This window comes from Pleuronectes platessa, chromosome 10, assembly GCF_947347685.1.
Source record: "Pleuronectes platessa chromosome 10, fPlePla1.1, whole genome shotgun sequence".
Lineage (NCBI taxonomy): Eukaryota > Metazoa > Chordata > Actinopteri > Pleuronectiformes > Pleuronectidae > Pleuronectes > Pleuronectes platessa.
Genome location: NC_070635.1, coordinates 8,947,869 through 8,975,343, shown reverse-complemented (window position 1 = coordinate 8,975,343; position 27,475 = coordinate 8,947,869). Strand labels below are relative to the sequence as shown.

At 44.9% G+C, this 27,475-nt stretch overlaps 2 protein-coding genes across 6 annotated transcripts; one reads left to right on the top strand and one right to left on the bottom strand.

Annotated features, from left to right (window-relative positions):
* The first annotated feature begins 1,742 nt into the window (after positions 1-1,742).
* Positions 1,743-22,026, top strand: atp1a3b (ATPase Na+/K+ transporting subunit alpha 3b). Of its 4 annotated transcripts, none has more exons than XM_053431969.1 (23): positions 1,743-1,963; positions 2,155-2,245; positions 12,853-12,930; positions 13,483-13,542; positions 13,783-13,986; positions 14,208-14,321; positions 14,653-14,787; positions 14,886-15,003; positions 15,185-15,453; positions 15,745-15,943; positions 16,055-16,299; positions 16,442-16,634; positions 17,091-17,266; positions 17,385-17,521; positions 17,610-17,760; positions 18,367-18,535; positions 18,769-18,923; positions 19,038-19,161; positions 19,386-19,531; positions 19,742-19,872; positions 19,991-20,092; positions 20,211-20,302; positions 20,416-22,026. In XM_053431969.1, exons 2-23 carry the CDS (start codon positions 2,240-2,242, stop codon positions 20,442-20,444), a joined length of 3,033 nt encoding a protein of 1,010 aa, XP_053287944.1. In that variant the 5' UTR covers positions 1,743-1,963; positions 2,155-2,239; the 3' UTR covers positions 20,445-22,026. The 4 variants fall into 4 exon arrangements, with proteins under 4 accessions (XP_053287944.1, XP_053287942.1, XP_053287943.1 ...); XM_053431967.1 differs by having other exon boundaries at positions 12,814-12,930; XM_053431968.1 differs by having other exon boundaries at positions 1,744-1,963; positions 2,151-2,245.
* A 1,777-nt stretch (positions 22,027-23,803) lies between these two features.
* On the bottom strand, positions 23,804-27,475 carry rabac1 (Rab acceptor 1 (prenylated)). Of its 2 annotated transcripts, none has more exons than XM_053432073.1 (6): positions 27,362-27,475; positions 26,124-26,270; positions 25,578-25,790; positions 25,220-25,317; positions 24,944-25,045; positions 23,804-24,703 (listed from the first exon to the last, which is right to left on the bottom strand). In XM_053432073.1, exons 2-6 carry the CDS (start codon positions 26,261-26,263, stop codon positions 24,615-24,617), a joined length of 642 nt encoding a protein of 213 aa, XP_053288048.1. In that variant the 5' UTR covers positions 26,264-26,270; positions 27,362-27,475; the 3' UTR covers positions 23,804-24,614. The 2 variants fall into 2 exon arrangements, with proteins under 2 accessions (XP_053288048.1, XP_053288049.1); XM_053432074.1 differs by having other exon boundaries at positions 26,124-26,263.

The window sequence follows — 27,475 nt, the reverse complement described above, 5'->3', positions numbered from 1 at the left end:
CGCGTATTTTCATGCTACTTTACAATTACATTTCTGTTGTATTAGCATCCCACATCCCTCAAAGGTTAACGATCTGTATTAATAAGAATTTACAGGCAGTAGGTTCACATTTAACCGTTTTTCAAACCAGACCTGACTCACACTAAGAAATGACCACAAACAAAATGATTAGTCATTGAAACGTTGTATTCTTACCTATCGGTAAGTCATCTGCCTTATCTAAACAACTGCAGCGTCTTGTCATGTTTGACGGTGCTGTTTTAACTGACTCTCCTCTAACATTTAGCTAACCCTGCTCTGATGCTCTGGGGTCTTATGGTGCTGCGTGGTCATCGTCTGGGCCCCCAGCGAGGAAGCCAGTGAAGCATGGTCCCAATCTGCTGCAGGGACGGCACGCACGACTCTCATCGTGTACCTTGCAGAGCAGGCAAGGGGCCTAACATACGTGTCTGTGCGTGTGTGTGCAGGTCGGCGGTTCTGCATGTGTGTGCTCTCGCTGCTGCATCGTCCCCTCAGTGAAGAGCACGGAGCAGAAACGTGACCAAAGGCCTGCAAAGGCAACTCATTGCTGCATATGGGCCAGCTTCCTCTTGTGTGCTCATTTCCTCCGTCTCTGTGAAACTCCAATGGAAATATACACAATCTTTCCATCCACCCCTTTTCTTTCCTGTCCTCTACTTAGAAATTACACAGCTCTTTCTGTCTTTCCATGTCTGCCCCCACTCTTTTTCTCCAGCCAGTGTTTGAAGAATGCAGCATAGTGTCTTCCACTATACTTCATTCCTCTCTCTGTGTGAATACTCTCGATTGTCCCTGGCAAATGTCAACACATTCTTTACGACCACTCTCGTAAAGGCCAGGCAGAGGGTTACAGCTCCAACGAGTCTTGCGCATTCACGAAGAAAATAATTACAGTGCTGAAACAAGCCTGGTCTGATTCCTGAGTTTTACATCCAGAGAGGTATATACACGCAGTTCTACCTTTGGTTGCTGAGTTGCTTAAAAATGCTGAGTCTGCATGGGCACAAATGTGCACCTGCGGATGAAGACAGTCATGTTGCAGGCTGTGGTGTGCAGGGACGGTCCCACGACTGAAATGTGATAGAATAGGATGATGTATGATTCGGTTTTCATTCTTATTCTTTCAATCAATACTTTTCTCCCTAACACACACACACACACACACACACACACACACACACACACTCTCTCACACATACACACACACACACAAACACACACACGCACACACGCACACACACTCACACACTCTGTGACTGTACTGCTGCCTCCTCTGGTTGCTGCAACCAGGCCCTTGACTAGTGAAGTGCACAGCACGCTGCAGACAGGACCAACACGACTGATGGAGACACCATGGGGTGCTTATCCCATGCAATAACGCACACATATCCACCATTTTATGTTACATGACTACATAACATGATGAACAGACACAATCACGACAGCCAGAGTCTAACCTTGCGCGTCCATTTCTACAACATCTCAGCCTAGAGACTCGCGACGCTGCTGGCTGCACGCCTCGGAAATCTGCAGTAACGCAGGAGGGGCAGAGCTGCCTTTCTATTGGCCGGCGCCGAGCAAGGGCTCACACCAATTGGCCGGCGATCCAATCACCGATGAGACGCTCCGAATTATGATTGGCTGCGTGGCAGGGAAGTGGGCGGGTGCGGGTGCGTCCACTCGCTGCTGCCATTCGCTCAAAACGGCGCTTGTTCCCGTGGCGGAGTGGTGTGGTCACAGCAACGGAGTACTGCGGCAGGAGCGAGGCAGAGGCTGCGGAGGGAGCGAGAGGTAGTTTTGCGGTCCGGTTAGTGCGTCTGGTCTTTCACCGTAGGAGAGCGACGGAGAGGAGGAACGCGTGCCCATGCGTGATGCTCCGCTTGAGACCGCAACATTTCATCTGACAGAGGAGGAGAGACGCTTGTAGCTGTAGCCTCACAAGGTTTGACAGACCATTCATTTTAACCCAGGGAGAAAAAAAAAATCATAACCTAAGAGCTATGGAGAAAAGGAAAATCTTATAAGAAAAAAAAAAAGAAAAAAAAATCCCTGACGTCTTTTTTTTTTCTGCTCGTATTTAATCAAGCTGAAAAAAAATCTGAAAACATCTCACTCTTGTGTTTTCCAAGGCAGAGGCTTTTAGACACAAACACACCGCGAGAGGCTGACACCTCTCAAGCCCAGCATCACCTGAGAGGAGAAGACTGACTGCGCCAACATGGGGGTAAGAGCGACCGTTCCAACTTTCTCTCATGCGCTGTTAGACCCTTGTGAAGCGGCCTGAGAAGAGCCTGACACGCCGGGAGAGATCCACACCGACGGCCCTTTCTCTTCTCGCCTTTTTTTCTTCTTCCTCCTCCCCCCACCTCCGTTATGGAAATCCCGGTTTGTCTGAGTGACATTGACTCTAATGCGGAACTGTGCTGTAGCCTGCGACAAACGGATGTAGCCGGTATTTGATGTAACTTTAGCATCCTGGTTGTGTGCTGCGTAGAACAGCTGTATTATTAAGATTTACGAGAGATGAAATGATGAGTATGTGCGTGTGTGAGTGGTTGTCCTATGGATGTCAGGCCTTTACTCTGACTGTAACCTTGCCAGGCATAGTAGACCGTAATCGGTTTATTCTCAGAGGGAGAGAGGGTGTGAATGTCCCAGTGCGCTTCATCCATCACGTGTGATTTAGAGAATGATGTCATATATTTAAAGATTTTTCTGCAAAAGTAAATGTTCGAAGACTTTCACCCCCACTGTCCTGTGACCTCCCCCGTGAGGCCCGCTAATCGGAGACCTCCATCCTCCTCTCCTCCTGCCGATGAGGAGGAGAGGAGGATGCCGTCGAGCCCGACGCGGAGTCTCATCCTCGGCACCGTCGACGACCCATGCGTCATAATGCGGTTACCGGGAATAAGCGCCTCACCAGCTTATTTCCCCCTTTAATTTGTGACATAACAGGGGACTGGTTAATCGCCCGCAGTGAGCACATTTACTCTATAGATTAATCACACGATGCGTCTATGCAGCAGATTCAAATTTGACTTTGCAGAGGGGGCTTCTGCTGCATGTGATGCGCACCGTGAAAACCATGAAACCCCAGCTGATCGAGTCCGATACGCGTATGAGATGCATGAACATGATGCAGTGGCTGCTGCTGCTGCTGCTGCTGCTGCTGCAGAGAACAGCGCCACTGCTGAACGTCATGGTGCAAATGCCGGTTTGCAGCCATTGCGCAATTTTCACTCCATCTTTTTTTTTTTTGCTCCATCGCCATCCTGCGGAAGGAGTTGTAATTTTTAATCCCTCTCTACGCTCTGCGCGCTGAGTGATGCGGTGGCGTGACTGCGGAGAGAGGACCGAGCGCTGCCGGGAGACATCTGCCGCCCTCTGGGCAGCGCAAACCCGTGACATCGCAGTGACACCAGCTGATGAAGAATGTGCCCCCACCCCCACCCCCCTGCAGCATCTCTGCCGGGGGATGTAGTGGGTTTCATGAGATGGGGAGGGGTGTGCTGCGGTGGCACACAGGGTATGCATTGATGCTGCATGTGAAGGCCATCCCGCCATCATCTGTGGGCACTGCGTCAAAGGGGATGGGATAGCAAATAGAGTGCTTGCGCACGTACTGCTGCCGTGTGGCATCTTGATTTAAACAGTGTGAGGAGGTGGAAGAGGGCTGTCATTTTGTTAGATATCCACGCCTCTACAGAGATCTGCATTAGGCCGCAATGACAAATGCGCGCTGAGGTGACCCTGAGAGGGAAGAGGGGGATGGATGAGAGGATGGAGCCATGAATGGATGCGTGCGCACCAGGGCATCTTATTACAAACGCGTCGCCGGTCCCTTCACAATCTCCCAGTATATCTCTGTCCGGATTTCGCACTGGCGCACTGTGCGATGGCACCGCCAGCTGTCCTTTCACTAGGCCGCAGTGGGCACCGCTTGCGACGCGCCTGCTGCGTCAAACCGGGGGCGGGGCCTGTGCTGTGGAAATTCCCTGTAAAGAACTGTGATAGGCTGGCGAGAGAAGCCACGCAGAAGGGAACGAGTTGCAGGGATGCTGTAGAGCAACGATTGCACCAGGAATACCAGAAAGAGAGAGGACATTCAGTCAATGGCAGAGAGTCAGATGTAATTCTAAACCTTAAGATCTCACATTTCCTCTCAGCTCATTGCTCTGCAGTGATGCAGCTCCACCTTGCAGTATAGCTGGTGGAGATGAAACTGTGGCTGTCGAGAGAGAGATGGTGATGAAGGGCTGCACACATGCATGGGCCGCTGGTTTTCACCTTCAGACACGTGACACTGATGGGGGGATGGTGCCACCGCGGAGAGAGCCAGAGGCACAGAGAGAGCGAGGGGAAGGGCAGGTACAATAGGGAACGGTCTGCAGGTGTGGAGAGAGAGGGATTTAAAGTGAGGGAGGAGGTGTATAGAGGGGGAGGGCGGCATATCCTGTTACAGGATAATGACCTGAGGCTCACATTACCATGGCTCCTGTTTCCTCGGGCTGCGCTTTGTGGGTTTGGTTAACAGAGGGGGGGTCAAGAGACAGACGGGATAGGGAGAAGACGGATGGGGTTGGGTGGAGGAAAGGATGGAGAGGTGTGGGGTGTAAGTGAGTCACTATGGAAGGAGAGACAGGGGATAAAAGACAGATGTCGTAGTAGCAGTGAGGCCTTGTGAGAAGGTCATGCAGACTGGAAACAGGGGGAATGGCGCAGCTGCTCTGAATGCAGCATAGCTGTGGCGAAGCTCCTGTGAACTGTTCAGTCTAAGACTTTTATTAGACTTACTAATTACCTAATGTCCTGGAGTAAAGGTTTAGAACAGCATGTGCTTTCACGTTGGCTCTTGTGCAAGGAAAGAGAAGAAGTTAGAGGCTGTTTGTGGAAGATGGATGTGTGTGGCCTCTGCAGAGGCCCAGCCCGCAGTTTGGTGCAGAGTGCTGCGCATCCCTCCCCACTGCACCTGCTGCCTGATGCTGATAGGCTGAACTGTACCACGACTGATCTGTCCCACACGTTGCAGGAACCAGTAAGGAAGCCTGTCCACACGGGGTCTGATCTGCCGAGTGGCCTCCCTTCCTGCACAGCCACCTGGGATTTTGTGCCTCTGAGGGCTAGGGGTCAATAAAGGTCAATATGACGACGCTTTGAAATGACCCTCCATTATCTTCATGAATCCTATTGATGGTTTCTAAACAATGGATATCCACTGTAATGAGGACATTGTCCTTAGTGAGAGTTCTAGTGAAGGACAGAGTCCAGACTTCTCATGCCTCAGCAAACAAAAAGAAACATGCAGCTTCTGACCTCACTGACAGAATGAGGCCTGAGCCTGTGTAATTCTAATAGAATGTAAAGGTCAGTTCTGTCTCTATCTTACTTTAAAAAAAACAAGACTACAGTACCAGTACTGTGATTTATAAGCCTAACAGTTTTCTAACAGTAACATGTTGATGGGCTCCCATAATAAGGGTGACTCAGAACGGTTAGGTTGCCTCACTACAACAACATGACTAATTCAGGGTGTTGTCCTGGAGACACGTGTACGTTTGTGAAGTGTGTGAGTATGTGTGCATGTTCCTGCATGAATACACCGAAACCTGAGTATAACAGTGCAGAGCACCAATGGATAAAAGATTGTTCAAATAAAAAAAATACTTTGCTACATTAGATTTTTATTTGGTCCAATTTATTTTGGCCATTCAGTAAAGAGTAAACGTTGTTTTTCAAGAACAGTAATTCTATTTTTGAGGAGTGAATGGTGAATTATTTCCAATTCATTTGTAAATCCATTGGATACAATAGATCCTGCCTTGAAATTACAGCGACACATGCACAGGTTGAGAATCTGATATGCTAATGGTTTCCGGGCAGCTGTGCAGTCAGCAGCTGTGTATGACTGAGCATGCACGCACATCTGCATGTCTCTGTTTGACCATCTGCCTGATGAGGAATCCTACGGTGTCCCTCATCCCCCCATGTTCACTACGAGCGCCAACGAAGCAAGATTTACAATGTTCAACTAGATTCACTCACACAAACTACAGTCTATGTAGACCCTTCAGACCTGAAGGGGTTGGGCAGTGCATTGTCGATCTGAAGTTACACAACTGTCTCTGTGAGATGAACAGATGAAGCTGAAGGAGAGACAGATGGACAGGAGGGTTTTCAATCTAAATTGGGATTATCAGTTTTATTTCTTGCTTTTATTTATTTTGAGGGGTTTGAACAGATCACAACACAGATGACTGAGAGTTAATCTCTACTTGTCCCTTTGTGTTCATGTGGTTTAGGGATTAAGTTGTTTCTTAGCAGACTTTGACATTGTATAACATAGACCAATCATTTTAGTGTTCAATTAAAACGATAGCACATAGTAATAGGAGAATCTTTTTTGGGAGAGTTGTAGTCAAAGTCTCTTTCTTCCAAAAATATATTTTGCACACCGCTCATTTTCTTCTTCATATCTGATATCTTGGAGTGCCACCTTTTGATGCTGCTCACTTTGTTAAACACAAAGATAAGAAGCCTTCACATCAATCTCAAGGCTGATATGGATAAGTGAAACAAATATCTGGACTTGTCTCTTTCAAAAGGCATCCAGCTCATTATCGTCTGTTAAAAATAACTCTTTTATCAGCATCACTTATCCAGCAATGATGAGAAGCCGCCGCACACCAGATTATTTGGCAGCAGAATCTGAAATGTGGAAATTGGATATATTGACTGAGAGAGAACGGCAGAGAAATTGAGAGACAAAGAGAGAGATGAGCAGAGTGGGCTAATCCAGTATAGTAATCAGACTAGCTAATCCCAACAGCCGTGTCCCTTGGTCCCGAGCCTGAGCCCCCCTACTGGGGCCCAGAGCCCTGCCACCCTGCTGCAAGAAACAGCAGATGGTCCAATGACCTTGCAAGGTCACACACACACACACGCACACAGACGCAGATGCACACATGCAACAACGCATACACACACGCCACACATTGCTGCACATGCTTACATTTTTTTTTCTTAAATATAGTTTTACAAATATTAATTGAAATTAATGCATCATGATTACATCCTTTTACAGTTTAAATTGGCTAAAATAAATTAAACATTTCCATAAAGGATTTAGCTTTTTCACCAATGCGTGATTCATATATAGAGGATAAAGAATGAAAGTATTTTTGAGATCCAGTTTTACTGAACCGAGCCACATTCTGCAGAGCTGCTCTAATATAAAGAATGAGCTATAAGCAGTGGGCACACAGATAATCTACAGCCCAACATTAACTACAAGAGAAGCTGTATCTGCCTATTTGACCTTTTAAGACATTTTATTTAAAATTAGAACATATACATAGACACCAACATATTTTGTTTATATAAAACCATCTATGGATTTTCTCTGCTGTACAATCTAAAACCCGCTATCATATTTTTGTTAGAAAATTTAACACAGAGCGAGGCCATGATGTGGATTCCATATGTTCAGTGGAGGGAGACTGATGTGATGCTCTAATATAGCTGCTCTGTAGAAAAGAGCAAGTGGAGACGCCTATAGGTATTACTAACACTGCAGTGGTTGATGAAGTAAGAACTGAATCTGGAGCACGGTGACTCTCCTTGCAACCACTTCCTCATATGACTCATGTATAGAGAAAGAGAACCGCAAAGCAGTGGCAGATATTTCCCCTTGCCGTCCCTATGCGTGCTATAGAAGGCGAAGAACAAAGGGCTACATCCCAGTCAAACCCACTTATTGGGGGCCTGTCCTGACATGCTCAACACGCTGGTTCTCACAGGTGCCACTCCCAGATTAAACTAAGTAAAAATATAAGCAAAATATTTGATATCTTTGTAGTTTTACCGTTAGTAAGAAGTTTAGTCTTGTCTTGAACGTGTGCAACACTGTTAACGTCCACAACAGGTCTCAGGAAGACTTTTTTGACAAGCTCGTTTTGAGCCGTGTCTTATACTTGTCTTATTTTACCGTTTTATTCCAAGATCACAAAGTCTCCGCCTCTCCACTCCACATCTCCCTCAGTCTCTCTGCCGCAATGCGTGTAGTCGCCACACAAACGGACTGTAGCCAATACAATGACTCACCTCTGCTCGCACACACACCTGCACACACAAAAACCCACTTCATTTCTCTCCATCTCTTTGCCTGTCTGCATTATACAGCAGTAAATACAGTGTCCAATTACAGAGGCATCAAGTATTTCTTGTCACAGATCACATCAGGGGATCCTCGGAGTACCAGGCCAGGGACGAGCTGCGTCACCAGGGCTACAGTGGTTGCCCTCCAAACACAATCACTCATCAGAGTTGTTCACACAAGGAGACAAAATGCAAGGTTTAGTTCGGTTAGCCGGAGCAGGCCCTGCAGGATACTTTATGATCCATCAAACACACACAGCCGGATAATGTGGAGCTCTGGCTCAATTCAATTGTTGACATTTTAAGCATGTTTTTTCATGCCGAGATGTAACCTGGTGAGAACAATTTCAATATGTAATCCATAGAGGATCGTGCAATTTTTTCATTTCCTGATGATGTCAGAGATGTGTCTGCACATCATTCTGCTCGTCGCTGCGCCTCTGGGAGAGCGGCCGTCTGTAATTCCAGCCACAGGGCTCTGTTTCCTTCCTCAGTACAGAGGGGGCTCATTACATTACCCAGAGCTGTGTGAGACAGCTGGACACCGACACGCAAACAGGCTGCAGACTTTGATGTTGTCTGCATATGAAAAGACTCATTTGATTGTATATGCACTAAATATAGACGCAATCTGTAGAGACAGTAATAAAGGAGAGGCAGCAGATACAGATGAAAGACAAAACTAAGGAGATCAAAGGATAAAATACATGAAAGTCTTCTTTTATCTTTTACCTAGTGGCGTTGTGACTGAGGCAGTGTTAGAAACTGCGATACAATAAAAAGAGCAGACATGGTAAGGATCTAACTATTTAGCATTTATAAAATCAAATTATAAATATTTAATGAACATTTTAAAATGTTTTTTAAGGTACGATATTGGTCAACTATGACAGAATACGTATTTATTTCATTACATCTACTTCACCATGTTATCTTTAATCACCTTCTTTATAGACCACATTGTCCGCAATGACATGCATATCTGATTACCACTACTTTACTTTATAACGTGTTATAAATGTATTATTAGTTGTTTATATACTACTGATGAATGCTGAATTAGATGACTTAAAGTAGCTGGGTGTGGGGGGATGGACTGGTTTGGTAGGCTGCCCCTTGTGTCATTAATGATTGAGGGGCAAGCACACACACACACACCCACAAAGCAAGCAGGGTATGTACATAACATAATCACACTGTAAAGACACACTAAAGATAAATCAGCAACCTCTCTTTTTTCTGCTGAGAAGCACTCATTCATATCTGCAAACGTCTGCACACAGAGAAACCTGGGGTGTTTGTCTAATCTATTAACCTATAGGAGCACATACTCTCAAAGTGACACACACTCCATAAGTGGGGTTGTGCAATCTATTAGAGTGGGGTCATTGCGGGTCAAACACTGACACAGAGTCAGCAGACAAAGACTGGTGGTCAATATCTAATTAGAAGCATGAGATGAGAGTGACAACTGTTCCTCTCTTTCTTTCACTCTCCGTCACTCACTCTCTTTCCCTTCACCACTCTCCTCTCCCTCTCGTTACCTGTCCCTACTTCTCACCTCCCACGGATATCTCCCGTTCCATGTGCCCAGTCGAGTCTGTCATCCGCCCCCCCATCACATCCATCTCTCTCTGTCTTTACTTTTCTCCCACGTGTCGTTTTTGTTTGGCACGACTCGCCACCTCCCTACCAACCACATCTATTGTCCGGGCATGTGTGTGTTTGTGAGTGTGACAGAGAAAGAGAAAAACTGTGTGTGCTCCTATTTCTATTATCAATTTAAATGTGCATGGACTCAGAAGTCCAAGTGTGTGCTGCGGAGCTCACAATGCACCTTAAATGTGTTTTTAGAGTGCTCATACATTGTTAATGGAAAATCTAGCCCCAGTATTACGTCTATATGAATCTGCACTCACACACCTGCCAGTCTGTCGTCTGCTGAATGAAGCTGCCAAATTGAAAATGAGGCAAATCCACATGTTATTCAACGGCTTTGATTTTTTAAAATCGATTACCTGAATCTACAGTGGAAAATATGTACACATACTGTGATATATACATATGATATGTGCACACCCCCACACACGCACACTAGAACACACACATATATCCAGGTTTCGTCTCAGAGGGGGCAGCAGTACTTTTCCACTGCATCAGTCTCTGCTCGATGCATCTCTGTCTCACCAGGCCTGCCTGGTCTTGCTTCAGCAAGAGATTTGTTCACCTGCTCCTTTGTCGCAAGAACCCTGTGTGTGTCTGTGTGTGTGTGTGTGTTTGTATGTGTGCGTGTGTGTACTTGCAGGTGGATTGGCAAAGCGGTCCAACTGCTTCCTCCCACTGACACTACTCCCTGCCTGACATGCGTGAACGGATGGTTTTGTTGTTTACTCTGAATGCAGAAGTGGTCGTTGAGCAGCCGTTGCCCCACAGCTCAGTACGATGAGTGAGAGTTGGCCTCGGTGGCGTGCGGTGACTTTGAATACACGAGAACAAACATCCCAAAGAATGCTGCCCCCCCTCTGCTTGACAAGCCCAAGTCTTTATAAACACTGTCTGGTAGTCAACCAGGGACAGTGAAGACCTTCATGGTTTACCAGCGTTTGCCTTGCTTGTCTTGATGGTATCTCATCAACATGTTGCCTCATGAAGCCTTTTATATGATAACCTAGTAATACAGGTCTTTTTAACCATGTACACATTTAACATGTAGAGGTGTGATTTCACAACAGAATTTCACAAGAGCAGCACAGTGGGGAATGCAGTGGCAAGTTTATCTTTGGAACATAATTGTGTGACTCCAGGTGTGTGTGGTTTGGGTGTATGTTTGTCAAACGGTATAAGTGGAGCTCTTAGAATCCTGACTCACACTCTCTCACTGGTGCTTTTGCAAATATACTTGTGAGATAAGTAAATTTGAACAAAGAACCCATTCATTTGAAAATAATCAGTCTTCCTCCACACCGGCCTCTCTTTGTAGTTCATATCAGATGTGAACAAAACATTCAAGCAGCAGTTACATGGCCATTTTGTTCTTCTGAAAATGTTGCTACCCTGTTGTACCACCAGAGGGTGTTTTCAGCAGGAAATAGCAGCATACAGTCAGTGCAAGTTAAAGGCCCAGTGTGTAGAATTTGGTGACATCTAGTGGTGAAGTTGCATATCACAGCTGAATACCCCCCTGCTCACCCTACACTTCCAGACAGGGAGAATGTGTGGTAGCCTTCTGTCATAAGAAATCTAAATGTGTTAAGTTTGATAAGGTTGGACTATTGCAGCAGTTGTCAATCTCAATTAAATTCCTATTGTCTGTCAAGGGAAGAAGGTGGATGTTCAAAGGTTTCTAATTCTAATTCTATGAGATTTTAACCTTTTAACCTCATCCACTCATGCTCTGTTGCACATGCATTAATCTTGTATTAAGATAATTGACAATCATTGATTATCAGTTAGTTATTGATGTGTTTGTTCAATCTTAGGTGGGTTTAAAGCTCTACTCAGTCATGCCTGCAAACCCCAGCGTCGAGGTGATCCCTATATATCTGACTTTATTGATCCACCACCAAGCGCAGTTTCCTTAAGGTCTCAGCTGTGTCGATGAAGGGCCCGTCCACTGGGACCTGCGCATGTCACCTCTGACCTCTGATGAGGGACATTTATATCGACGCGCTCCAGTGGTCGTGTTTCTCTCCTTCAGGACGTAATTAAGCTACAGGTGCACTTATAGAGGGACTCCAATGTGCAGCAGGGGAGGAAAGTGTGGTTATTAATAGTCTCTCGTCCGGTAGACACTCTCGTCCGGTTTAACAACATAAGCCAATTTCTTAGGGGACAGTTTTAGTAAGGAGCACGCCATGATGTGTCTGTGTGTGGATTCTTTTAGTAATCTTGTCTTCAAAGTGTCTTTGAAGTTTCTAATAGTGCAGAACTACTAGAATCAAATCAGAAAAGTCTGTCAGTTGGTCTGCAGCCTGTCTCCCTGTCATGTCTGCTCCCTTTCATTTTTCAAAGACATGAAAAATGAAAGTGAGCAGGAAGCCATTAGTTAAAACCTTCAGGTTAAACCATTAGCACTTGATTATGTTGTGATGTGTCCGTCAGGCACTTTTGGACATCAGGGCAAGAGTCATTTGATCAAACGGACACGGCAGAGTGGTCCGCAGGCGCCGGTGTTAACGTGTGGTGATGATAGTGCACTCGGGCAAAGCAGACCTGCCGGGGTGATGAATTTTTCCCGTCACGTCACAATGATTCTTTGGATAATGGTTTTTTATGTTAATGCTTTTCATCTAATATCCCCCCCCATAAACTCAGAAGAGTTGACATGATTACCTCCTGAGCAACGCAGGCCACTTCTCAAGGCCACTTCACAAGGACAACAGCGCTATTAACTGTACACTGACGTAAAGACATCCCAAGGACATTTAGGTGAAGCCCACTGGCTGTTTCTGTTTCAGCCCGTGACCGATAATTACTGTTAGAAAGCCAAGCAGGATGTAATGCATGTCATAGACCTGGTTCATACTATGCACTTGAACAAGCACAGGGAACAGCTAAGATTACAAACGGAAGTGCATCCACCACTAGCTCCCCATCCTAGTCTCAAGGCATGTTGAAAACATATGTGTGTGTCTGTAGTATGGGCGGTCAGACAGTTACCGCGTTGCCACCACACAGGACAAAGATAAGAAGCGCTCCCCCAAGAAGAAGCCGGGGGTCAAGGACATGGACGAACTGAAGAAGGAGGTTCCCATCGTGAGTAAAACCTACTTTTATCCCTAAATGTTGATGATGAAGATGTTTGAGGTGTCATGTCAATCAAGAGCAGATTAATTCCATCATTATTTTTAAAAGGTATCCACACCATCCATATATAATAGTGTGAGAAAATGATTTTCAAATATTTCAGGAATATTTTTTCAGAGTTTTTAAGATTCACTTATATCAATTATTGTTGGAGAGAAGGGATTACATTTCTCATACAAGCCAGATTCATGTATATTTGCTGGTAAGAGGGTTGACTTGTCAGGAAATCCTCACCTTGATCCCACAACTCAGCGCAAGAAACACTCACCAGGGTCGCCATACCTGGCTGCCCTGATTCTCTTATCTCTCAGGTGAACCGCATGCATGGACTAAATTTCTGAATACCTTGTGTATGCCATTCAGTGCTAAGAAGCTCTTTACATTCCGGCATACCTCCTCTTCTAATCTGGACTACTTTCTACACATTATTCCTGCATGCAAAACAATGGCTCCACACTGTAACATGCAGAGTGGTAATTATCCATGTGTGACGTTTTTCAGACGGAACACAAGATGTCCATTGAGGAAGTTTGCCGGAAATTCCAGACTGACATCGTCCAGGTGAGTCTCCCAGTGTGCACTGTACATCCATGGTGTGAGGCAGTTTTTCCGGTTGGCCACTAGATGGCATGAGGGCACCTTCATTGGTTTACTTCATGTTTCGACGTTTCATGTTCCTCAGCACAACCGACAACTAGGCGCCACAGTCCTATTGAAGAAATATGAGAGCTCAAAGACGTGTGTTTTCAGTGCAGACTTGTCTTTCTCCGCTAACTCTCCCCTCCTCCCTGTTCCCTCCAGGGATTGACCAATGCCAGGGCAGCAGAGTTCCTGGTTAGGGACGGCCCCAACGCCCTCACCCCTCCTCCCACCACCCCGGAGTGGGTCAAGTTCTGTCGCCAGCTGTTTGGTGGATTCTCCATGCTGCTGTGGACAGGCGCCATCCTCTGCTTCCTGGCCTACGCCATCCAGGCAGCCACAGAGGACGACCCCGCAGGAGACAATGTGAGCGCCTCACACGCACACACACAGACACACAAACAATCCCATACCTTTCCAAGCAGCATATTCACATGTGGGCCATGTACGGCTCATTAAGACATTCCTCTCACTCTGAAACACAGACATAAATAACAACTGGGGATTTGTCACTCACTGTGTCCCTCCACTGCCCATGTAAACTTATATCTCTCTCTCTCTCCCTCTCTCTCTCTCTCTCTCTCCAGTTGTACCTAGGTATCGTGCTCACAGCCGTCGTTGTCATCACTGGATGCTTCTCATACTTCCAAGAGGCCAAGAGCTCCAAAATCATGGAGTCTTTTAAGAACATGGTGCCTCAGGTAAACACATTGACTCTGACTTTACATTCTTGAAAGGGACTATTTATTATTCTTTTAAAACTATTTTGGCAGACGTTAGAAATGAATGGTTAATGTTTCTTTATGTACATGAACAATATTTGACCACTACCTTTAGTGTATTGTAACTTTCTATAGCACTTATTGAACAAGGTCACAACAAAATAAGACCAAACAAAAACAAGAAAGATTACATAAAAGTATTGAAAACCTAAATATTAAAAATCAGGCATGAAAATATGTGTTAAGCTATTAAGTATTACTCACTGGCTACTGTGTGCACATGCGTGTGTCTCTGATCTCTCCCGTGCAGCAAGCGTTGGTGATCCGTGAGGGGGAGAAGGTTCAGATCAACGCTGAAGAGGTGGTGGCTGGAGATCTGATTGAAGTGAAGGGAGGAGACAGGATCCCTGCCGACGTCAGGGTGGTGTCCGCTCATGGCTGCAAGGTACACACACACACACACACAAACACACAAACACACAGGAACACACATTTAAACCCTTGCTTCTTGTTGTACAACGTTATTTCTCTGCTTCTTGATAGGTGGATAACTCCTCCCTGACAGGCGAGTCAGAGCCTCAGAGCAGGTCACCTGACTGTACCCATGACAACCCCTTGGAGACCCGCAACGTTGCTTTCTTCTCCACCAACTGTGTGGAAGGTAATGTCCCCATGGCGATAGAATCACATTCTGTAATTAATTATAGTGCCAGTGGTCGGGTTCAACCCAGGGAACTCAGCCATGTGATCAAAGTTCCTCTATGCGGTTACAAATCACAGACACTGACTTGATAAATGATATTTTTTATAACACTATGTTTCTGCTCTTTCTCCCAAACCAGGAACCGCACGTGGCCTCGTCATCTGCACCGGAGACCGCACAGTCATGGGTCGCATCGCCACGCTGACCTCTGGCCTGGAGACCGGCAAGACCCCCATCGCTAAGGAGATCGAGCACTTCATCCAGATCATCACGGGCGTGGCCGTCTTCTTGGGCGTCACCTTCTTCATCCTGGCCATCGTCCTGGGTTACTCCTGGCTGGAGGCCGTCATCTTCCTCATCGGCATCATTGTGGCAAACGTGCCCGAAGGGCTGCTGGCTACAGTCACTGTAAGTGGACTCTTTATTAGACACTTAGCATAGCATAGTATTTCCTCTTTTCCTTTCTTTTTATTCATTTTATGTCTTTTTTTTATCATTCTATTTATTTCTTGATTTTGGCACCCACCTTGTCTTCACTTTGTACTTATTTTAGTTTTATTTGGTCCATTTCACTTAAGGTTTTTATATATATTGCTTTCTTTCTCTTTTAAATAAAGATTAACTTCGTAGCTACTTATCTTATTGTATTTTTAATTTAATAGCTGAATCGTTTAACATTATAAATGTCTTTGTCCACAGGTGTGTCTGACCCTGACCGCCAAACGTATGGCCAAGAAGAACTGCCTGGTGAAGAACTTAGAAGCTGTGGAGACCCTGGGCTCCACCTCCACCATCTGCTCTGACAAGACCGGCACCCTGACCCAGAACAGGATGACTGTGGCCCACATGTGGTTCGACAACCAGATCCATGAGGCCGACACCACAGAGGACCAGTCTGGTGAGTTAAGAAGAGAACACACACACACACCCTGTCACGTCTGAACAATGTGTCTACTAGAAACAAGCACAACCACAATGATTAATGTCCTGGTTTCTGTTTCTCGTCCAGGTGCCTCATTCGATAAGAGTTCAGTGACATGGCAGAGTCTGGCTCGTATCGCCGCTCTGTGTAACCGCGCTCAGTTCAAAGCCGGACAAGACTCAGTGACCATCCTGAAGCGTGACGTTGCTGGCGATGCCTCAGAGACGGCCCTGCTGAAGTGCATTGAGCTGTGCTGCGGCTCCGTGAGGGCAATGAGGGATAGGAACAAGAAGGTGGCTGAGATCCCCTTCAACTCCACCAACAAATACCAGGCAAGTCACGGCCGGATGTCGCTGTGTACGCACAAGTAACAACACACTGTACAAATACACGGAGAGTTCAAAGGTCTGAGACAATGTGGTATTTTCCTCCAAGAGTTTTATCTTAACTTTCCTTTACCTTCCCCGTCTTTAGCTCTCAGTGCACGAGACCGAGGATGTGAATGACAACCGCTACCTGCTGGTGATGAAGGGCGCCCCCGAGAGGATCCTGGACCGCTGCAGTACCATCATGCTGCAGGGCAAGGAGCAGCCCATGGACGACGAGTTGAAGGAGTCTTTCCAGAGTGCTTACATGGAGCTGGGAGGACTGGGAGAGAGAGTGCTCGGTAAGGATGGAAAGAACTGGAGAGAAGTAAACAGGGATAGTGAGAGGGAGAGAGGAGAAGTCAAATTGTGATTTTATCAGTTATATTTAATTGTGATATGTCTATTCTGCCTTGTATGGACGTTATTGATACCATAACATCTTTAAAAATCCATTAATTTAGCCCTTTGCCAAAAAAAAAAATCTTAAACCTATACATTTGTGCTTTTTTTCCTATCATGTCATACTTTGCATGTCTATTTGAGGTTAATGCTTTTAGTTGGACTCAAAGACAGTATGTAAAAAGGAAAACCAAATCATCTTGGTCACCCCCTGGTGGCTAGCTGCTGCATTGGCCATAACCCCTGCAGCCCTTCCATCAGTTCGATTAGTTGAATTTGAAAATCTGTGTCGGTTCTAATACATATAATTATAGACATCACAAATTTAACACTTCACATGTTTCTGTTCCTCCCAGGTTTCTGCCACGTGATGCTTCCCGAGGACCAGTACCCCAAGGGCTTTGCCTTTGACTGCGACGATGTCAACTTCCAGACCGACAACCTTTGCTTCGTTGGCCTCATGTCCATGATCGACCCTCCCCGTGCTGCTGTGCCCGATGCTGTTGGCAAATGCCGATCTGCTGGTATCAAGGTGAACCTTTATATATGATCTCTTTATTCCTCGCAGTGATTTATGACACAGGTTCAGTTTCAAAATGACTTTGAAACGACGAGCAGAAACATAATCTTTGTTGCTCCTGACGTTGTAGGTCATCATGGTCACTGGAGATCATCCAATCACAGCCAAGGCCATCGCCAAGGGGGTGGGCATCATCTCCGAGGGCAATGAAACAGTGGAGGACATCGCAGCTCGTCTCAATATACCTGTCAACCAGGTCAACCCCAGGTAAAGGATGTTTACAGAAAAACACACACGGTCGTATAAATGACAGTAAATTACGAGGCTACATGACAGTTTGAACGTCTTTGTTTAGGGACGCCAAGGCCTGTGTGATCCACGGCACCGACCTCAAGGAGCTCTCTCAGGACCAGATGGACGACATCCTGAGGAACCACACAGAGATCGTGTTCGCCAGAACTTCCCCACAACAGAAACTCATCATCGTAGAGGGCTGCCAGCGACAGGTGCGAAGACCTAAAATAGAAAATACCAATGTATTTTATTGGCTTTGTTTTTTTACATTGTGCAAGTGCAGGGACCAGATTTTGAAGTATTGCTATACTTTTACAACAGCAGATGGCGCTAGTTACCTGTTAAATGAAGCTTCCCTGTCTGATAAAGAATGGGTTTTTTTTCACTGGGATTTTTAGATTGCTTTTGGGGACCACATTTTTACTTTAACAGACAAATATTGAATTGTTCTCGGTAAACATAGTTATAAATTATTCATATTAGAAATTGTAATTTTTTTGTTAATTTGGCTGTTTAATTTGATAGTCTCACAAAAAAGATAACCTTTGAATTATTTATTCAAATCAATTTTGTTCCTATAAATGAAAACTACATTTGGTTTACAAAATTTAGTTTTGAATATGAATTGATGCCTCTTTTGTTAGATGTGAAGTATCAACAAATACCATCTATTATCTTTGACTTTTTTATTTAGTCATATTGTGTTGATATAAATAAAAGGAGTTGTATTATCTGCCTCTTCTATAGATTGCTTCAAAAAGGGATAAATGCATTTAACAAATATTCATCAATTAACTCCCATTTCTCGTCTCTCCCAGGGCGCCATCGTAGCCGTGACAGGTGACGGCGTGAACGACTCTCCTGCTCTGAAGAAGGCCGACATCGGTGTGGCCATGGGCATCTCCGGCTCTGATGTGTCCAAACAGGCCGCAGACATGATCCTGTTGGATGACAACTTCGCATCTATCGTCACAGGAGTGGAGGAAGGTGAGATGACAGAAAAACGTTAAATTATTTATGAGGTTTTAATGAAAGGATCTGAAAAATATGAGTGGAAAGAGGAGGATGGGATTTTTGAAATGTGTGTGTGAATGAAATAAACCAAAAAGTGTTCTGACACAAAATGTGAGCTCTGACCTAAAGAGTTGAAGTTCTAGATAATTCTAGATCAGTGGATGTACTCAGGATGTGATGTAACCCGTCGGCATCTCTCTCTTTAGGCCGCTTGATCTTTGATAACCTCAAAAAGTCCATCGCCTACACACTCACCAGCAACATCCCAGAAATCACACCCTTCCTGCTCTTCATCATCGTCAACATCCCCCTGCCACTGGGAACCATCACCATCCTGTGTATCGACCTGGGAACTGACATGGTGAGAGCGGATCAGACACAGACAGATTCATCTTTCACACGCAGTGGATCCAGCTGTTGTTGATGCAACACCTCACACGTAACTAAAAGTTCAAGTGTGTTCCTCGCCTCTCAGGTTCCAGCCATCTCCCTGGCCTATGAGGCCGCAGAGAGCGACATCATGAAGCGTCAGCCCAGGAACCCATTCAGGGACAAGCTGGTGAACGAGAGGCTTATCAGCATCGCCTACGGACAAATTGGTAGGTGGACTGAAGACTGCACCTCTGTGATCCACGCTGAGAATTGTTTTGATCCAGATTAAAGTGTGATCCTCGTGGCCTGAAAGTAGTTTGGTGTTAAAATGGACTTTATCCTCCTCCAGCAGCACGGTTAGCTTTGGACCTGTGTTTTCGGTGAGGCTGGATAAGGAAGATGGAAAACTTAAAAATACGTTATTTAATCTCTGTTTGTGTCTTTTCTTCAGGAATGATCCAGGCTCTTGGAGGCTTCTTCGCCTACTTTGTCATCTTAGCTGAAAATGGCTTCCTGCCCACTCGACTGGTCGGCATCAGGCTGGATTGGGACGACCGCTCTACCAACGACCTGGAAGACAGTTATGGACAACAGTGGGTAAGTGAATCGAGAGCGGTTTTAACATTTAAGTAGTATTTACAATATTTCTGTTTATTTTCAAATTTAGGATTGATATGTAATTTATAATTTCAAAAATACAAAAATACAAAAATTAAGAACACAAATATATCAAATAATTTAACTTAAATTATGTGTGTAGATTTTGATGTTTTATCTCATGCTCTTTCTCTCTTTTCCTTTCCTCAGACATATGAGCAGAGGAAGATTGTGGAGTTCACTTGCCACACAGCCTTCTTTGTCAGCATTGTAGTTGTGCAGTGGGCTGATGTCATCGTCTGCAAGACCAGGCGTAACTCTGTGTTCCAGCAGGGCATGAAGTGAGTCCCACGTATCCACTGTGATGCAGCACAATGTGCTCTGCACCGATGCTTGCAGTTGTCTCGTTCTCTCTATCATCTTTTTCTCATGGTTAATATTTGTTGTTTCTCTGCCCAGGAACAAGATCTTGATCTTCGGCCTGTTTGAAGAGACAGCCCTGGCTGCCTTCCTGTCCTACTGCCCAGGCATGGATGTGGCACTGAGGATGTATCCTCTAAAGTGAGCACCACGTCCACATTCACCCACATGGATGAACCTCGAGTCACTCCTCCGCTGTTAGGATGTTCGGTGTCGGCTTCTTCATCTCTAATCATTCTGCTTCTCCTCTTGTCCACAGACCCAGCTGGTGGTTCTGTGCATTCCCATATAGTTTTCTCATCTTTGTTTATGATGAAGTCCGAAAACTGCTCATCCGCAGGAATCCTGGAGGTGAGTCTCCTTCCTTTACACCTTACACCAAAGTTCTTATGAATGAGCAGTTTGATGAAGGACCGTGTTCTAACAAACAAACCTTTCTTTTCTCTGTCTCATTTGCACTCCAGGTTGGGTGGAAAGGGAGACATACTATTGATCGACGGAGCGTCTCTGCTCAAACCCCCCCCCTCCTCCACTTATTTCTCCCTCCCGTCACTCCATCCCCGGCAAGACACACCTTCAGACGCCCCGCCCCCCCGCCCCACTTAAAGACAGAAACCGCTTTGAAGCAATTTTCATCAAAACTGCCCCAAAGATTAAAAACAGCAAAAGCACCTTTACAACTTTCTACACTGACCCGCCCCCCTTACTCCCATCTCCTATGATACTCTTTGCATGTGTTCTCTCACTGCTGTGTACATAAACCAATATATCTACCAAACGGCAGCTGCATATTGTGTATGTAGATTTGAATGAGCTAAGGATACAAAGGGAGTGTCTATGCTCTGCAAAAAGGGCCATCCAGCTCCTCCCCCCCCCCCCGCTCTCCCGCGTCTCCCTGTACCGCCTCTCCTCTCTTCTCTTTCCTCTCCCTGCTCGCCATCCCTTTGCTTGTCCTCCAATCACACACACACACACACACATATAAAGATCACACGGTGAGATCCCACCGCCGACACCACTTCGACTGCCACCTCTTGCCTCCGTCTCCTGTCTGTGGAGGACCAGTGGAGTGTCCATCTCCCTGTTGTTCTCGCTGGCGTCCATTTTACCTTCTCCTCTGTTTCTCAACGGCCACTGTGTTGTTGTTATTTTGATATATGTGGGGTGGGGGGAGGGGGGGGTGTCAATGGTTTTACCTGTCTTAATTTTTTTTAGTTTCCAAAACGGGAGGGCGGGTATGTGAGAGCTGCTTTTCCTCATTTAGGCCTAACAAAGCACACCCCATGGCGTCCTGTCCCTCCTCTCCCCCCCTCTGTCTCTCACACCCCTGCCCTCCCCTCCCTCCCTCCCTCCCTCCTGCCCCCCGTTTGTCTCTGTTTGTGTGCACTGTGTGAACCATCGTCCTTGTTATTAACTATTACAGTACACCCACCCCCAAGTTGGTAAATGCAACTCAATCTTTCTGTGTGCTCTAGGAAATCTATATAATTCTATACTGAATTTAAATGAAACAATAAAAAAAAAACATGTTGAAAAAACAGCTCAAGAGAGACACTCATGAGGAAGAACATTAACAAAACTGTTGAGATAGGAAAAAGTGAGAGACACGCGTCTCTCGCTTTATTTTCTATGTTTGGTTTCAATTATTTTTTTGCTGGTTTTCCGGGAGGCTACTGTAAAAATGTAACAGCAGAGCAGGGTTTTAGATTCGTGTTTCTAAGGCTGTCAGGTTCCTATCACTGCAGGTGTGTGTCGGTATGATGTGGTGCAGTGTGTTGTGCTGTGGTGAGAGGTGGTGATGCGTCCATGTGCCCGGGGCCTGTTAACCAGACTGGATCCAGGCCTGGTTCCCTCCAGGTCCTGGCGCCCGTCTGCTCTGACCCGGGTCTGCGTGCATGTTTGTGTTGGGGACCAGTGAAGGGCCAGCGGTCTCAGGCTGGGTCTATCTCAGATGGCTGAAAGGGTTGAAATTCAAGAAAAAAAATAAATGAAATAAAAACACAACTAGTAGAACATGTGTGTCAAATACATGAAACCAACACCAATAAAACATCTAGAACATTTATTACAACTCAGACGTGTCTGTGTTTCTTTCTGTCTCTGTCTTTGACTTTTGAAGCACAATAAGCTTTACTCTCATTCTACTCTTTCCAATTATTATTACTTCCTCCAAGGAGGTAATATTTTCCTCTGGTTTAGTTTGATAAAGCGTGATTAAGAAAAGACTACTCACCCAATTTTATAAACCAGGGAAGAACCAATTAAATGTTGGTGTGGATCGATAAGGGGCTAATTTCTCAGAGAAATTTCTTTAGGGAACTGATATTTATGAGTATTTGCATTTTGCTGTTGATCCAAATAAAAAATCTGGATCTAGTGAATTTAAATGTGGTTTCTAAAAAGACCATTCACTCTGCTAACCTATATCTATAGCCCTGCAAGACAACTCTCCACTGGGAAAAGCTTTTGTCACATTTTAGCCTCAGTAAATATGTTTATAGCGACTCCTACTCATCAGACTCATGGTCATCACAATATATGAATTCAAATATACAAATAAATCATCTTAATTAATTACATCACATTATGAAGTTTGTGATAAGTAGATTTATTTGTATAAGTGAAGCAAGAATTAAAAGACTTAACAGTTTTAGTCTTAAATCTGAGGATAGGATGCCACCTAGTGTTATGAGTTAATATGCACTTCAACCTGCGTAACATGAATCTGCCATATGAGCATGAGTTGGCAGCAGCCCAGGGTAATGCACCAAACTGCTCCGAACATGTGTTTGCCTCCTCTGTGACATCAAGAGGATGAAAATCACTGTCAGCAGCAGAAAAACGAACAATATTTGATTTCCCAACATAAATAATAAGACATAAGTAATGTATTTGGGAAAGAATGACACATTTTGTTATTAATAAAAGCTGCTTTTTCTAAAAGGTGACCTTCCTTCAAACAGGCACGGTAGTATATGTTTATCTTCAGGGAACAGACTGCAATCGTGCTTCCTCCCTGTGCCACAGGCGTAATCTATTTTAAATGAACCTCTTATTGTCCGGGGAGCGCCCGAGTCTAATAAATTATACACAATATACTGCTCTGTAACGTGAGAGATAAGCATTGTTAGAGGTCACTTTGCTGCATCCAGAGACAATTTAGGACATGTCCCTTTGAGTAAGGGACACAAAAAACTTTCTGGCACCACCAAACCACTGTCCAATGACAAATGCAGCGTCTCCTGCTCATACATACATACACACTCAGACACACACACACACGTGCACACCCACTTTCTGTCACTCTCGCTGACAAACACGCTCACACCCTCACCCTCTCTCTAATTTCCCCTGTGTCTCTGCAGTGAGCTCACTGCAGTGCGACTCCCCTCTCGACACCCTCCGTATAATAGAATATCGATCGCTCGCCTTTGCCGCAGTGTGTAAGCGAGTGTGTATAAGCGAGTGTGTGCGACTGACTACGGCCCTCCAAGGTCATCGCCATGGCAACCTGAGCATGGGGGTGCTCTCGCTGCGCTGTCACAGACCACAGGTCACGGGGGTCACACGAAACGGGGGACAAGAGGGGGACCGTGGGGGGGGGGGGGGGGGACGGACGAGAGGGGGTTGGTGAGCGCTGCAGTGCTGTGTACTACAGTCTGAGGAGAGGAGCCAGGAGTATTTGAACTGTCCTACTCCACTGTGTATTCAGACCCGAGCAGAATAATGAAGAAATGTACAAACTAAGTGCAGAGGGCCACTGAGTTCACTGCAGCTCCTGCCGAAAACACGAGTCCACTGTAGTTTGGACTGAAGCTGCACCAGGATTAATAAGATGCAGAAACAACGGGGTACCTTTACATCAGGGGTTTATTGCACTTCCAAAATGTAATTTAAATACAAAAACACTTTCATTGAAATGTAAACAAGTGAATGATTGATTTAAAAAAAGAGCAATATTTCAGGTTTGAGGAAATTGTTGATGTACATTTGAGGAAATGACCTTCAGATCTGAATGTTGTGAGCAGAGTTAGTACCAAATTAAACACCATTACTGACCTTTAAGATTTGTCTCATTAACCTTTGTTAAGGAGCCGACACCACATTATATCATTTTTAAATCACTTGAATAAAACATTTAGCTTTTTTTGTACATGTTCATCACAAGAGACGGATTTTAAAGCTTTAAATGGCACTTTGTCTTTGGAAAATTATATTTTTAGCAGAACTTTGAACATCGCATGTGAATTTTTACAGAAGAAAAAGACCGAAGCTATTTCCAATGACATCTACAGCAGAGAGTAGAGCAAGAGATAAATAAAGATATGTCTCTGCATATGCAACGGTACAAGGAGCTAAAGGCTTTGTGACAAAAACCAGAGGCCTCCGAGGTTTAAACATATACAGAGAAAGGCATAGAGTCTGCATGATATTGTGCTTAAATACCCGACCACAATTTAATTCTTAGTGCAGAATGACAGACATGTATGAATGAATTTGAAAAAAGCTATACAGTCTGTAACAACTATTTTAGAGGCAAGAAAATACAGGGAATACAGGATACACAGATCTACGAGTAGTTTTCCTTCTCAGCTTCAACAATTCCAGGGTCAAAGTATAGACTGATCGTTGACCTGCTCCTCCTGAGATCTCAGCCTGCTCCTCACACCGGCTCCATCAAGAGCTCTTCCATGTCAGATGACTCCAGCTCACGGAACGCAGCGTGAGAGCCAATCACAAACAGCGTCGCTCCTGAGAGGAGACGTGACAAAGGGAAAAAGGGGAATGTGAAGGCGAAGAACAACGAGAAGGGAGTTTTTTCCTTTTATACACAGAGTATTACAGAGATTTTCACTGGATGCAACTGCAGAATCCATGAATTTGATAATGAATATCACACAAACACATTTGTTCCCAGACAAGCTCTGCAAACATAATATTTCTTCATGTTTGGAATGAATAACAAATGACAAACGATGCAGTTTGACTCACCCAGAATCCAAAAGACTGCGGCTCCAGCTCCAGCCAACCAGAACACAGGTAGAGACACAGCTCCAGCCAGACCCATCTGGTGAGGGACAGTCAGGACTTTGCCTGGTGGATGAGATCATTCCCAGATTTAACTCATTTTAAAGATTAGAAGTGTTTATCTGATGTCTCAGGCAGATTTGGTAAATTGACTGAAAACATTCTTTTTTTAAAGGACTGATTTCTATCTGCAGACACACACTTACACAGTGGCTGATATTTTGAGGCAGTTCAACTCACCGAGGACAACCAGTTTTGACTCCTGGGACTTGAGGTGGATTATGTAGAAGGCACCAACAAACACAGCCATGGCAATCAGTAGCATGGGAGAGCTGATACTGAGGAGAGGAATCATAGACAGGCTGATCAGTCTCGTGTTCATTTCAGCAGTAGTTTTAGATCTTAAATTAAATTATTTGCTGATGGTCCTATTTGCTGATGGTTTCCTCGACTTTAATACACCCACTACTAATGAAAACCCTGCAAACATGTTCAAGAAAGCTCCAATGTGTATGTGAGGTTGTGAGAGTAAGAGTTTGGCAGCAGCAGGTCAAAAGGTTCCCACTGACAGAACAGCACAAACTTGTTTTGGCCTCACATGCAGTAGAGGATGAGACCCAGGAAGATGAAGGTGTAGTTGCTGTTGAATGTTTCCACATTTTTCACAACTCTCTGACACAACTCCCCAAAGTTGCGGGGTTTCGAAAACTTGCGTTGGTCCACGAAGCCGGACCACGGTCGAATGGACACCCGGCGCTTGTCGATCCACTCTTTAGCCGAAGTGACTGAGAGGCCTTTAGGGAGCCAGAGCCTGTGAAGTGAGCCACAAATGAGTGAGGTCACAGGGAAGCATTTGGAATTTCAGAAACATACAGAGTCATGTTGCTTATAATCAATTGTGTTATTAATTGGAAACTAGAAGTATCTGTAAATGCCTTTGCATGCAGTAACTGGGTCGAAGATGGACTATTACAAAATGTCTGTGTTGTAGATAAATAAATTCCATTGGCAGCTCTTTCATTGCATTTCCATCAGCAATAAGGGGGAACATGTGAGCACGGTAGAATCAAAACCCTCTTGATAACAGCATTATTATCACTACTACATGACAAAATAACTGGAAATAAAAAATATGAGCCCTTACTTTGACATTATTCCGGCTCCACCTTTGCCAGTTGGATGAGCGTCTTCAGAACCGAACATATCTACGCCACCGAACAGATCCCCGGCTTTGCTGTCCATATCGACCTGACAGTTCTCCCCCTTTGGCGCTCCAGATGGCATCTGAAGACTTACCGCCACAAAGCAATAATAAGTAAATAATACATCACACAAATGTACACAATTATTTATGAGCACATTGGGAGGTTAGCAGTTCTCCACAGGACTAGGTTTGTATGCTGCTGGTGCCAAATTATTATGACCCTGGATAGTTTTGGGAATAAACAAGTTTTGTACAAATGTTCAGACGAAGCTAAGTAAGAAATTATGAAGCATAATTCTGTTATAGTATCATAACTCAGGTAACACACACACACACACACACACACACACACACACACACACACACACACACACACACACACACACACACACACACACACACACACACTTTTATTGAGATAAACCCATCAATCACAGCCTCTATTAAACACCATATAAGGTAAAGCTTTAAAACAGTGACGGGATGCTAGCCTTGTAAATTACATTTCCTTTCAAATTGATTTTCTAATCATCGTCTGGTAAGATTTTGAAAGCGATATGCAAACCTCCCTTTAGCTGCTTGTATCCTGTGATGTTTAATAGTTGGGATATTTCACGATAGACTAACTCATCTATCAGTTACTTGAAAACAGCACGAACACTGCATTGTGTATATTTGTTAAAATGAGCGGCTTTATAAAGTGTCAAGGGGAAACAGCTAACTTGATAATAGTGTTAACCATCTTGTTCTTCACGTGACATCAGTGCTACCCACACAACACTAGGAGACACAGTTAGCTTAGCTTTTAGCTGCAGTGCACTATTTGAGTCGTGGAAAATCCAGGGCTGGGTCGCTGCCACATCACTGAACAAGCCGGATATTTAGGAAACCGTTGCCAAAAAACGACCATTTGACATTCAGGTGTTAATCAACTCTGACAACGTTTCAGAATAACCTCAATAAGTCCTGTTATATATCAATAAACCTTGTAGCTGATTTGTTACAATAGCAACTTTGCTGCTTGTTCAAAACATTGTTGTTAGCTTCACTGCTAACGCGGTGTCTCCCTCAGGCTGCGGCAGGTTTCAATGGTTTTAAACCTGTGACTGAGACGAACCGGGAGCAGATGAAATGTGTCCTCGAGGGTAAACCTGTTTATTTAAACACAAAGTACTCACAGCAGAAGTTTGACGGGATCGTGTGATGCTCCTGTTTCTCTCCTGCCTGACGGATGTGATGTGGATGTTGTGTTACTTCCTGCTCTGTGGACGCAAAACACCGCCACCTACCGA